The sequence below is a fragment of the Sinocyclocheilus grahami genome, unplaced genomic scaffold, assembly GCF_001515645.1.
Source record: "Sinocyclocheilus grahami isolate Dianchi unplaced genomic scaffold, SAMN03320097.WGS_v1.1 scaffold83.1, whole genome shotgun sequence".
Lineage (NCBI taxonomy): Eukaryota > Metazoa > Chordata > Actinopteri > Cypriniformes > Cyprinidae > Sinocyclocheilus > Sinocyclocheilus grahami.
The window spans coordinates 697793-710460 of NW_015505262.1; the positions used below are offsets into that span (position 1 = coordinate 697793).

The 12668-nt window shown below is 34.7% G+C and overlaps 1 protein-coding gene across 1 annotated transcript; it reads left to right on the forward strand.

The window, feature by feature from the left end:
- The first annotated feature begins 4320 nt into the window (after positions 1–4320).
- On the forward strand, positions 4321–12303 carry LOC107586515 (solute carrier family 25 member 33). The gene is made up of 7 exons (XM_016273916.1): positions 4321–4485; positions 7521–7694; positions 8585–8662; positions 9648–9748; positions 9893–9959; positions 10539–10819; positions 11821–12303. Exons 1-7 carry the CDS (start codon positions 4445–4447, stop codon positions 12021–12023), a joined length of 945 nt encoding a protein of 314 aa, XP_016129402.1. The 5' UTR covers positions 4321–4444; the 3' UTR covers positions 12024–12303.
- Positions 12304–12668: the final 365 nt, after the last annotated feature.

A 12668-nucleotide genomic window follows, 5' to 3' on the forward strand; every position in this document is an offset into this window, starting at 1 on the left:
GTTGGTTTGGAATGAGGCCTGTCCTGAGCCTCAGGAATAAGCCAGTACTGCAAAAAACTAAAAAGGCTTAACTACAGTAAAGTAGGCATGGAGATGATTTGCTTCACCCTAGTGGTGACTAGAGAATGTCTTAAAAAATGAAGATGGGTTGTTTGTCATTCACATAAGGTGATATGGGCTCTTAAAACAATGCACATCACAAAGAGGTGGGAGATGAGGTCTTTTTATTGCAGTAATAAGCACATATGCAGTACATATGGATTTCATGTCACTGTTTTGCTCCAGATGCAGTAACAGTAGAGTGAATGGTATTATGAAAAACACAAAAATATTTAAATAACACATATGTTAAAGGATTAATTCACTCCCAGAAAATTCTGTCAAACATTTATTCACCTCCACTTGTTCCAAACCTGTATGAGCTTCTTTCTTCTGTTGAACACAAAAGAAGATATTTTGGAAAATGTTGGTATCCGAACAGTTGGGTGAGTAAATGATGACAGAATTTTCATTCTAGAAGTGAACTAATCCTTTAATTAATTTCTTTTATTCTGACTCATTCTGACATAGACTTGGGGTGCTGTCCATCCATCTGGGGCTCTCTTCAGTCCAGCTCTCCTAACGATTCGGGTAAGATCTCTCTCAAACTTAGCCTGAAAACGTAAGAAATAAATTGAATGGAACACAATACATCAGTATGGTCTCTAAATGTAAATCACTTGTGTTAGCAATGCTTCGGAGTTTGAAAATACAACTTGCATCAGATCTCCATTACTTTGCAATACTCTTTATCAAAAAAAAAAATTACATAACACAGCTAATGACATGAATACATCTGCACCCAATCACTAGAATAAATAAATAACTTTTATTTTACCTTCTGATCACAGCAAAAAAGTGATGTTCTTTCTCAGTATTTCTGTCTTATTTTTCAGTGCAAATGTCTGAAGAATCTTAAATCAAGATACATTCACTTCAGAAGCAAAATGACATCAAATAAGAAGTCTTGTTTTTAAAAAAAATTTGAGTTTATGATTAAAAAGTGAGGTAATGATTAAAACAAGAACAGATATCTGCCAATGGGATCAGAAAATCGTAATTCAAAAGGAAAACAAGTTGTCATTCCTCAATGACAGATATTTGTTCTTGTTTTAAGCATAAGATTTCTCAGAAAACACACCTTCTTATGTTAAATTTTCATATCAGATAAATGTATCTTGATTTAAGTATTTAAGATATTTGTAATGGAAGGCAAAACAAAAATACAGAGGAAGACATTCATTTTATGCAGTGTATGCAACATTTAATGCTGGATACTTTATGGATTTAAGACCTTCTGCTCTGATTTATTACCTTTTTAAGTTTTATTTGAAATCACATAACAAAAAATACATTATTTACTCTTGTTGTCTAGATGACTAACATAACTGACCTGCTTTTTCTTCCGCCTGACATCTTTCACTCTCCTCCTCAGGAACTTGGTCCGTTTTAGCAGCTTCTTGTATTTGTGCCTGTTCATCTTAGTGTCTGGAATAAATATTGCCACTTGTGTCATGTAACCATGAAACTCACATCCTGTATTGTTTTAGCTGGTAGCACCATTGCACATCCCCTGCTTATGCAATAAAAGTGGCCTGTTGCCTGTTGTGTACCTTTGGTTGATCCAAAAGGCAAAACTCTGACCATGAAGGTCATGAAGTGTCTGAACTCACTCCCAAATCTGCAGGAAACTGGAACAGAATCAAAGACCAGGACATCTCAGTCACTTTATATTTGATATTCCCCTGGAGAGATAAGCTGCTAAGATTCAAATATAGCTAATATTAGACCCATGCTTCCTATATGACCGTAATATCACTTGTCAAGTCATGTTATGTAGGTAAACTGTTTTGCCAAGACTGTCTGTCATTAAAATTAATGTGGCCAAAAAAAGGCATGTGACCAGAAATACCCACAGAACTGTCTCTGTAACTATACTTAAGTCTTGTAGTTTTTATATAGTCTTAGATTTAGGAGTTTAAATTTAGGACGATGAATTTATCAGAATTGAAAAAAAAAAAGTGAAAAGAGCAGAAGAAGTGGTAATAGTTTCGCTATCTGCAAAGTGAATAAACATCTCTAATAACTAGTCTTACAGGATGTCTATATGAGTATATATAGTCTATATGGGGGGGGGGGGGGCTATTATTAACAGTGGATATCTTCAACAAGATGATTATATGATGACTATGTTTTTTTATCAGTTCATAGTTAATAAGTGTGCAGTTAGAATTTTGTACCTCCCTCCCCTCACACACCCCCTCTACACTGCAGGAGTCTCCACCATTTTACTTGTTTATTTTGCCAAAATTATGCATTAGGTTGCTCTATATAAAGAATAATTACATTTGCAAAAAAACAAAACAATTACAAGCACATGGCACTGTACCGATGAATGAAATACATTCCTGAAATAAAAATAAAATAAACGCATTTACTAAATAAACATTATTTTGTTTGTTTGTTTTTCTGTAGCTATTTAACCTTTTTTTTATACTGTAAAATGTTACATAAGCTATTAAATAGCTAAATATACTAAAGCATCACGTACATCCAAATATCCATTATAGTTTCAAATCGAAAAGAAAGTTTAAAACTGAACTGAACGGGTTAATTGACTCCCCAAGTTTGGTGACTGTTCGTGAATATAAGAAACTATAGAATATAGGAATATAGAATATATGTATATAATATAATATAGGATATAGAATATAGGAAAAGATGAATAATAAGTGTGCAGTTAGAATTTTGTACCTCCCTCCCCTCACACACCCCCTCTACACTGCAGGAGTCTCCACCATTTTACTTGTTTATTTTGCCAAAATTATGCATTAGGTTGCTCTATATAAAGAATAATTACATTTGCAAAAAAACAAAACAATTACAAGCACATGGCACTGTACCGATGAATGAAATACATTCCTGAAATAAAAATAAAATAAACGCATTTACTAAATAAACATTATTTTGTTTGTTTGTTTTTCTGTAGCTATTTAACCTTTTTTTATACTGTAAAATGTTACATAAGCTATTAAATAGCTAAATATACTAAAGCATCACGTACATCCAAATATCCATTATAGTTTCAAATCGAAAAGAAAGTTTAAAACTGAACTGAACGGGTTAATTGACTCCCCAAGTTTGGTGACTGTTCGTGAATATAAGAAACTATAGAATATAGGAATATAGAATATATGTATATAATATAATATAGGATATAGAATATAGGAAAAGATGAATACATTTGAATTTTAGAGTAATTTTGGATTAAATAATGTATGAAATAAATTCATGAAATAAAAATAGATTTACTAAATAAAAATTCTTAACTGCGAATTTATCCGTATTTACCTTTTATGCACTGCAGCATGTTACACATGATATTCTGCAGCAGCTTAATTTTACAGTTTTGTTTGTGGATGAACCGATGGCGCAAACCTAACTTTAGAATATTTTCATCTGATATAAAGTCTCTTTTTACTTCTTTTAAGAATATGTCAAATCCTTTGAACTCAAAGGCTTCTAAAACTTTTAACATTCTTGAGTCTATTGTAAGCTATCTTTAAAAGACTTTCCTTTCTTTCTTTTTTTTCATTGGTATATTTTGTTAATTTGTGTAGCTTGTCTAACTTCATGTGATGTCCGTTAGCCCCATGTTACTTCATAACTGTTGTTATTCTTTCAATTGCAATTTTAAAAAAAAAAATTTTTTTTTTTATTATTGCAAACAATTCAGAGTTGACATTAATGAATAACAACTTTGCATACATTACACATACTGTATCAACACTACATCCAGTGTCATCTGAACATATGAAAGAGAAGAGAAGAAAAAATAATTGATAATGACTGTTAAAAGAGAAAGATGCATGTAAACATCTTTTTTATGAACATAAAAGGCAGGAACAGAACAAATAAAGAAAAGAGGATTTAAAAAAAACAACAACAAAAAAACACATCAAAACAAGTATTAATCATGGTACATGAAAGATCTCATCATATCTCTTCAAAAAAGAAATACATTTTTTGTTATTAATTACTCTTAGTGATTTAATTAAATGTTCTACTTCACATAAGAAATCTATAAAAGTAGGTATTTTCTTAAGAAACCTTTGTTTGTTAAAATAGAATTTTGCCACAAGGATAAGAAAGTTAACAGCAGATTCTAAAGATTTGTTTCAATTGCATTTTTTTTTTTAAAAGAACCGATGGCGTGACGTCATGGACGACACCCCCGTCCAGCCCCTGTGACGTGAGTCCAGGGTACTTCTCAGGTTCGGCGTTATCCGGGTTTAAAGCTAGAGAAGCCGGGTGTTGGGCTTCATCAGGCCGCTGGCCTAAGTGACTACGGTTTGGTCTTTATTTAAAGTTTGAACGTTTTTGTGAGGTACGATGGCTCTTTGAAATGGCGCAGAAAGACACCCTGTTACATCTCTTCGCAGGGGGGTGAGTGGAAATTACTTCTATATAACGTTATAGCTATATATGAAACCGAGGTTGACGGTTACGGGCTAGGAGGTCGACAGCAGCTTTAAACGCACTGCAGTGACTTTTACTGAATGTCACACTCGTCTCAGACGAGAAAGCATTTTTAAGACTGATTTTCTGTTACTAATATCCCCTCTGTGATATTTCGGCGAGGAGTTTAAATGAAGACCGCTCTTGTTAGCTTTTAGCTAGCGGTGAAACTAGCCAGCGCAGCGTCAGGCACGCGACCGAAGCGTTTTATGTATCATTTAAATACGCGAGCAGGTTTAGTGCTAAAATCACACTAATATAAAGAGCAATTAATAATAATTGTATTAACTGTTGTAAAATGGTGCCAGGAACGTAAAAACGTTATTTCTCTCTAGCTTGTCAAAGACACACAGAGCAGTGTGTTGGGTTACGTACGTTAATTATGTTATGAGCAACGAGACGAGGTTCATCTCTCGCGAGCTCTTCATGTGCTGCTATTAAAATGTGAAATATGTGCATATGCATGTGAAATGTTTAGGATATAACTAAATTATCGTCTACGCAGAGTTAGTTTGCTTTAGTACCCTTTGAATGTTTAAATAGAAGCGCCTTGCTTTACATGAATACTTTCAAGGGCGTAACGCAGTTATTTACGTCCTGTGACCCGTGTTTTGATATCAGTACTTATCTACTACTCCCTTAAGACTGATATTGATTTATTTTTGTCATTTTAAATGTGTATGTCACACTTTCTCATTAGTATGAAAACACGCCTGTGTTTTGTGCGCATTTCAATGCGTTGGCTTTGCGCAGGCTGTTCAGTGCCACCTGCCCTTAATAAAATGTGGCTGGAGAAGTGCTTGCTGCTTTCAAGGACAGAGAGCTTCATGCTCATGTCAAGCATGTGTGCTAGTGAGTAATGAATGTAGGTTAACGTGTGACTGCTATTTAAAAGGGCAATTGAAGTGCACGTGTTTGCTGGCTAAAGATTTCATATGCATTTTTACTGACTAGTTAATACGGTTTGTGAAATTATATAGTGATATTATAAAGTCAAAATGTTGCACCAGAATTAAATTACTGCCTTTTATTTATTATACTGAGGGCAAAACATATGAGTGAGGTTTTTTTTTATTCAAAGTGTTTTAGTTTGTATAACTTAGTGTATGTTTTTTTCTTAATATTAGGTTATAAGAAACTTTTTTTTAATTAAAATGCATTTTTATTGCTGTATAGCTCATAATACATAATTTTATTATGAAAATAAATTCAGCAGATTTTATCTATCTATCTATCTATCTATATATCTATATATATATATATATAATATATAAAATCTAAAACGTATAATTTTTAAAATGTTAAATACTGCTAAAATACCATTTCCTCACCTCTTTTCACATTTTCAATGGATCCCCTGAAAATTGAGAAGAAAAAAAAACAAATTTTTTAATGGGTTAAAATACACTTGCTGAAGGCAGAAGTGAAGTCAGAAAAAAAAAACTGATCATGGATGTGATCCTGTAAATGTCATAATGGGAAAGCTATACAGCATAAAAGGATGTTACCACATCAGGTTTTTGCATGTTGCCAGTTTTTTTTTGTTTTTTATAACTGAAGTTATAAGTTAATAATTTCAATGCCAGATTGTTAACGATCTAACAAAGTTTTGAGCTCAATTAAATATTAGTTAGATTCAGGTGACTTGTTTTGAAGGCCACAGCCATCTGCATGTTTGTTTTATTCATTTCAAACATGGGCATTATATAATCATGCCCCAAGCTTTGTTTTTCTGTTACAAAATGGTTTATTATAAAAGCATTACCCTTGGTGCTTGCGAGCTGATGAGAAGTCGAGCTGTGTGAAGTAAGTCAAGAGGAGACTTGCATCAGTGTTGGGCTTAAGGCTTTTGTTGAGGACGTCTGCCCTTGTAACTGAATGTGTTTCTCAGGCAGGTTTGTGATTAAGCTGTCCCTTATTTGCTGTCCTGAGATCAGAGGCATTGTGCTCTTCCCATGTCTTGTACTTCTCTAAAACAACCCGTGACCTGTGTCAACATGTTTTGACTTCTGTGAAACATGATCTGTGATTTGAGCTCTTGCAATTTATTTGCCTCAAGTCTCACTAGAAGATGATACATAACAGGTGATTAAGTGTAATTGGTGGGTTCCAAAAAATAACTTGCAGGTTGGGCTGGATTTTTCCCACTTCGTTGGTTAACTTGTTGTTTTTATTTATTTACATGGTCAGGCTCTTCATCTCAGTTTGATTAGATTAAACCAGTGTAGGGCTCTAATCATTTTATTTTGTAATGTGAATCACGATCAATGTCACCTGCGTCACATTGTGTCATTTTGATAAAGTTCAGTTTGTTTACCTTGACCTCACTTTCATACTCTTGACTCATACAACAGCCAGAAAGGTTGTCCACAAGCATTGCTGACGTGCACGCATATATTTGCGTCTAAAGTTTAGTTTGTAGTAGATTTTAGTGTTACCTCAAACAGCAAGTGTAACAGCAGCCTTTATCAAATTTTGTAATCACAAGATTTTGTCGGTTTATTTAATCTGGAGGTCCTCAACCTTTTTTGGTCACAACCCAATTTTTAGGTTGCATTATTCTTGTGAATTCGCTTTATTTAAACTTTATATATATATATATATATATATATATATATATATATATATATATATATATATATAGAGAGAGAGAGAAAATAATATTGTGACTTATTATAGGTTAAAATCATGTTTCTTTTGTAATATTTTTTACAGTGTTATTCCTGTAATGGCAAAGCTGAATTTTCAGCAGCCATTACTCCAGTCTTCAGTCAGTGTCACATGATCCTTCAGAGATCATTCTAATATGCTGATTTGGTGCGCAAGAAACATTTGATCAATGTTGAAAATAGTTGTGCTGCTTAACTTTTCTTTAGATTTCCTATAGCATTATAAATATTAATTGTCACATATGATCAATTTAATGAATAGTTGCTGAATAAAAGTATTTATTCTCTCCACAGGTGTGGTGGAACTGTAGGTGCCATCATGACCTGCCCCCTGGAGGTATTAAAAACCAGACTACAGTCGTCTGGCCTCACCCTCAGACCTGTTTTCCAGGTCCAGCTGGGCACATTCAACGGTGCTGGCGTCATTAGACCAGGACCCGTCACCCCTGGCTTGCTACAGGTGTTACGGTAAGCAAGGAAGTACAAACAGTATGACACAGTCATCCACCCTGAATGTTAATGTGCCTGAGCGTAGATCCGGAACCTCTGTGGGACGGCACCGTTGGTGACGTCTGAAGTCTGTTATGTGGATGCATTTAGCAACTGGATATGATCTTCTAAATGAACGCAGATTAAAGCCGCTCTTATTCTGCTGTTAGCTGCTGCAGTTGATGATGATAAGGGGCAGGGTTTGCCTTATGTAAAGGCAAAAGTGTTTGTAAGTGTTCCCTGTGAATGTCTATTTTGGGTAATTGGGCACAGCATGGCATTGCTCTCATTGCTCTCACTGTCACATGATGCCTTCTTGCTGTGCTCGGATTACTAGCTGCAAACACAAGGTGTCCCTGACTAAGCATCTCTGTGGGAGTGAATGGGTCTATGTGACTTCCAAAACCTCAAGAGAGACATTTCAATTTAGTCAAATTGTTCAATATCTGTCTTGGAAAAAGGGCACCATGTCTGACCTTTATTCTTCTTGAGGAAGCATTTGCCCTGTGACTCATTTTTTGTGTTAAAAAAAGTGTTGAAATAGATGTTTGAATTACTTTTTCTTTCAGGAAGTGATATATTATCAATCTGTAATGACAAAAAGAACTTCTGGAAAGTCACTTTGTGAGAGGCATGATTCATTACTGTCAACATTCAGTATTTATCTGATAAAGAGTTTTGTTTCATATGGGTGGATTATAAAGGAAATGAATGCGTATAAAGGTGTCACTAGTTTTGTAGCACAATCGCATTGTTCAACATAAACTGTGTAAGTGGATTATAAACTGGTTTCGTGCAATCTGACTGAAATAAGAAGCCACACAGTAATGTTTGAATCTGTTTAAATCTCATCTCTCTGTCCTCATCAGGTCAATTCTAGAGAAAGAGGGACCAAAATCTCTATTCAGAGGATTGGGTCCAAATCTTGTTGGTGTTGCACCCTCAAGGTAATGGTTCAATTCAGTTTTGTGCAATTCACGTAAATTACCCACTCTACAGGCCAATTTGTTATACAAACATATATATTTTTAAATCAACCTCAGAGGTCTGTCGTTTTAAATATTGCGTTCTTCTGTTTCCTGTTACAAGACTCTTTCCAGTAGTAAAATGGACACAATTGATAAAATATATACAATATAATTGTCAGTACTGTGTTTGCATCATTCCTCAAACTAGTGACATGAATATTGACAAGGTATAAAACAATAAAGATAACTTATGACCAAGAGCTGACTTTTTGATGGATACAGTCCAATAATAATTGTTATTATTTTTATTATTATTGTATTTAAAAATATATATTTCTACCTAACATTAACAATGCCTTTCCTTGTAGCTTTCATTTTAAATTGGGAAAATAGGAGGAGGAAAAAGTTGGTTCTCCATATACACAATAATACTGTAATAATAAAACTGCAATATAATAATGGTATACTAAATTTCTCCAAAACATAACTGTACCTTTTATTGTAACGTTAGTTTGTATTAGGAAAAGTAGTTGATGTTTAGATAAGGTACAAAAGTGATGAAATTCTTAGTAGTAATAAGTATTATTTATTTATTAATTGCATTCAAATTCAAATTAATTATAAGCAAGCAAGAAATCTTTTTTCACTCCTCTAGGCTGTAGTTGTTCTCTGAAAATGTAGTCGTTGTTTCCCCACAGTCATCATGGCATTAGATCTGGGTGTTTAGTCAGCTCTTTGTGCAGTCTGTTCCAGACATTCAGCGAAGAGAACGGACAGCACTGTCAGGAACTCTCACTGCAAGCTGTTTGGCTTGATAAAACATTGGCAGCCTTTCAGTGCGAACAGCCCTTTTTCATATTAAAATGAACTCTGCACTGTCATGCGTGGAGAGAGGAAGCAGGGGGTGTTGAGTTCAACAGAGTTAAGGTGCTGATATTCTGTTTTTCCTTTTGTTCTTCTTCAGGGCGATCTATTTTGCAGCTTATTCAAAGTCAAAAGAGACTTTCAATGGCATCTTTGTCCCAAACAGTGGAATTGTCCATATGTCCTCAGCTGGCTTTGCAGGTGATGCCTTAAGGTTATTAAAAAAACACTTGTGCAACATTGCTGATAATGTTTCCCAGAACTTGAGTGAAATTTATGCAACTGTTTGATGCTTTCAAAGAAAAGTGGGTGTTTGATTCCCTAATTGCATTGTTTTTCTTACAGCATTTGTCACAAACTCCCTGATGAATCCCATCTGGATGGTTAAAACAAGAATGCAGCTTGAGAGGAAGTATGTTAATGCTGTAGACTTTCACCCTGCTTTACTCTCAACAGGGAACTTGCATGAGGGCATGACACATATCTGTATCAGACCCTTGAGTTGTGGCCCTTTTGTGTGTGAGATGTAATGCATCCCCAGATACCGTGAGGGTAATTGAGTTTTTTAGGATGGGGGACATACAAACTAATTAGCACTGTCTCTGTTACACAAATGTCATGATGATTAGCATGTGATCCAATCTGCTGCAGTGCAGATATCCACCTTGACACAGCCGTCGGGGCTTAGCAGGCATGTTCTATATTTGCGCTATAAAGAGCGCCGGCAGTAAACTGCTAGAGTCAGATGAGAGAAGTATGTCAGATGGTACAGTCTGAAAATAGTCTGGCATTTAATTCTCCCTCACACTCTGCATGCAAACCACATTTGTGCATTGCAAATTACAAAGTCTTTGACCTTGATTTTAGTATTCAATGTCTAAACTAGGTTTTGAAACCAGAACTGTTACCTCTGAGTTAATCATGCTAAATTCTTGACCTTTGTAATCCATTTCTTCATAATCACCTGACCGACTGTCTCTTTGTCCTCCAGGGCACATGGGGAGAAGAAAATGAACGCGTTACAATGCGCACGGTACGTGTACAAGACTGAAGGTATGCGAGGTTTTTACCGGGGCCTGACAGCGTCGTACGCTGGCATCTCGGAGACCATGATCTGCTTCCTTATTTACGAGACGCTGAAGAAGTACCTAGCGCAGAGTCGATTCACCACGCCTGACACTGACACAGAAAAAGGGGCTTCAGATTTCTTGGGCCTCATGGTTGCTGCTGCTTTTGCCAAGGGTTGCGCCTCCTGCATAGCCTATCCACATGGTAGGTTGTTATTACCTGTCAGCCAGCGTAAACCAGTCTATGTCTAAAAATAAACATGGATTGCTTGCTCTTTGGCAGTAAGACTTGCACTTTTAAAACAGGACTTGGAGTGCATGAAAAATACAGTGAAATAACATAATGTTTTGATGGATAAAAAAAACATATGAATTTAGGCAAGTTTTATTGGTCATTACAACAACATGCCGTTATTCCTAATGGGATGAGTTGCTAAAAAAAACGTGAAAACCCTGCGCAGGTTATAATTGACTCAAAAATTAAGAGGGAAATAAAAAAGTAATTCATTTAATTAAACATGACAGTAAAGACTTTCACATTGCAAAGTTCATTAAAAAAAATATTAAGCAACAATGTTTTTTTTTTTTTTACAATATTGATAAGAAATGTTTCTTGAGTATTAGAATTACATAAAAATGATGTGACACTGAAGACTGGAGTAATGGTAAATTCAGCTTTGTCATTACAGGAATAAATTACATTTTTAAATCTATTAAAATAGAAGAGTAATTTCAAATTGTAATAATATTTCACAATGTAATTAATGTTGATAATTTTTGATCAAATAAATGCAGCTTTGGTGAGCATAAGAGACTTTTTTTTTCAAAAACATTTAAAAAAATCTTACCATTCCCAAACTTTTGAATGATACATGTAATGAAGAAAAAAAAAATATATATATATATATATATAATAAATTTTTTTTTTAAATATATATGTATTATTTATTTTATTTTATATTACATGTAGATACTTATACTACCACTGAAAAGTTGGAGGTCAATAACATAAAAAACAAATCATTCTTTCATTCTGCAAGGATGCATGAAATTGATCAAGAGTGATAGTAAAAACAATTTTACAAAAGCTTTTTATTTAAAGTATTAATAAAGAAAATTCAGGATAAGAATTTAAGAGTAATGATTTCCAGAAACGTCTACGTCGTCTCATTTTTAATAGCCAACCTTTCTTGGTGTGTTTTCCAGAGGTAATTCGGACAAGACTAAGAGAAGAGGGAAGCAAATACAAGTACTTCTTTCAGACGGCGCGTCTTGTGGCGGTGGAAGAGGGATATGCAGCTTTTTACAGAGGACTCATTCCACAGCTCATCAGACAGATCCCCAACACAGCCATAGTGCTGTCCACCTATGAGCTCATTGTCCATCTGCTGGGTGAACCCTCCAAATGAAGCTGCACACAACAAGCACAAAGATACTTTTAACCTGCGGCTAAAGTAGACAGAAAAGAATCCATTGTGAACAGGGATGTTTATGTGAATTACCCAAGGACTTTAAATAGCTTTTTTTTATTTTAAGTTGACTGCATACGTTAAAAGAACTGTTTTGCTTGTTTGTGTGTTATGTAAATGGCGCATATTGCTTAGCTACTTCACGATGTTTGTGTATACTGTATCAGTGTACAGCAAAAGTTCATCTGAATATAAAAATAGTGCTTTTAAGTTAACTAAATTATTCTTATTATAAGTAGCGTTTTGTTGCAGGCCATTGAAGTCTTTGGATCTATGATATGTCCAAGAGTTTTGGAGTTGATCATTAGTGGATCCGGGTTTTATTATTATGTTCCTGGAAGGAATGCAAATGATACTGTAATGGGGGCGTAGAATAGCTTGTTAGGAGCTGACAAGCTCACGTTGCAATATTTTGTAATACTTTCCTGCTTCATGACAACTAGTAGCACTGGAATCTGACCAATCAATTCCATTCACCTCTTTACTCGAAACTTTTCATCGGTTTACTACATGTTATAGTTGTTCATCTTTTACAGAAAAGGAGGGCCTTGATCCATATGCTGCTGTCGGTTTGATAAAATAAAT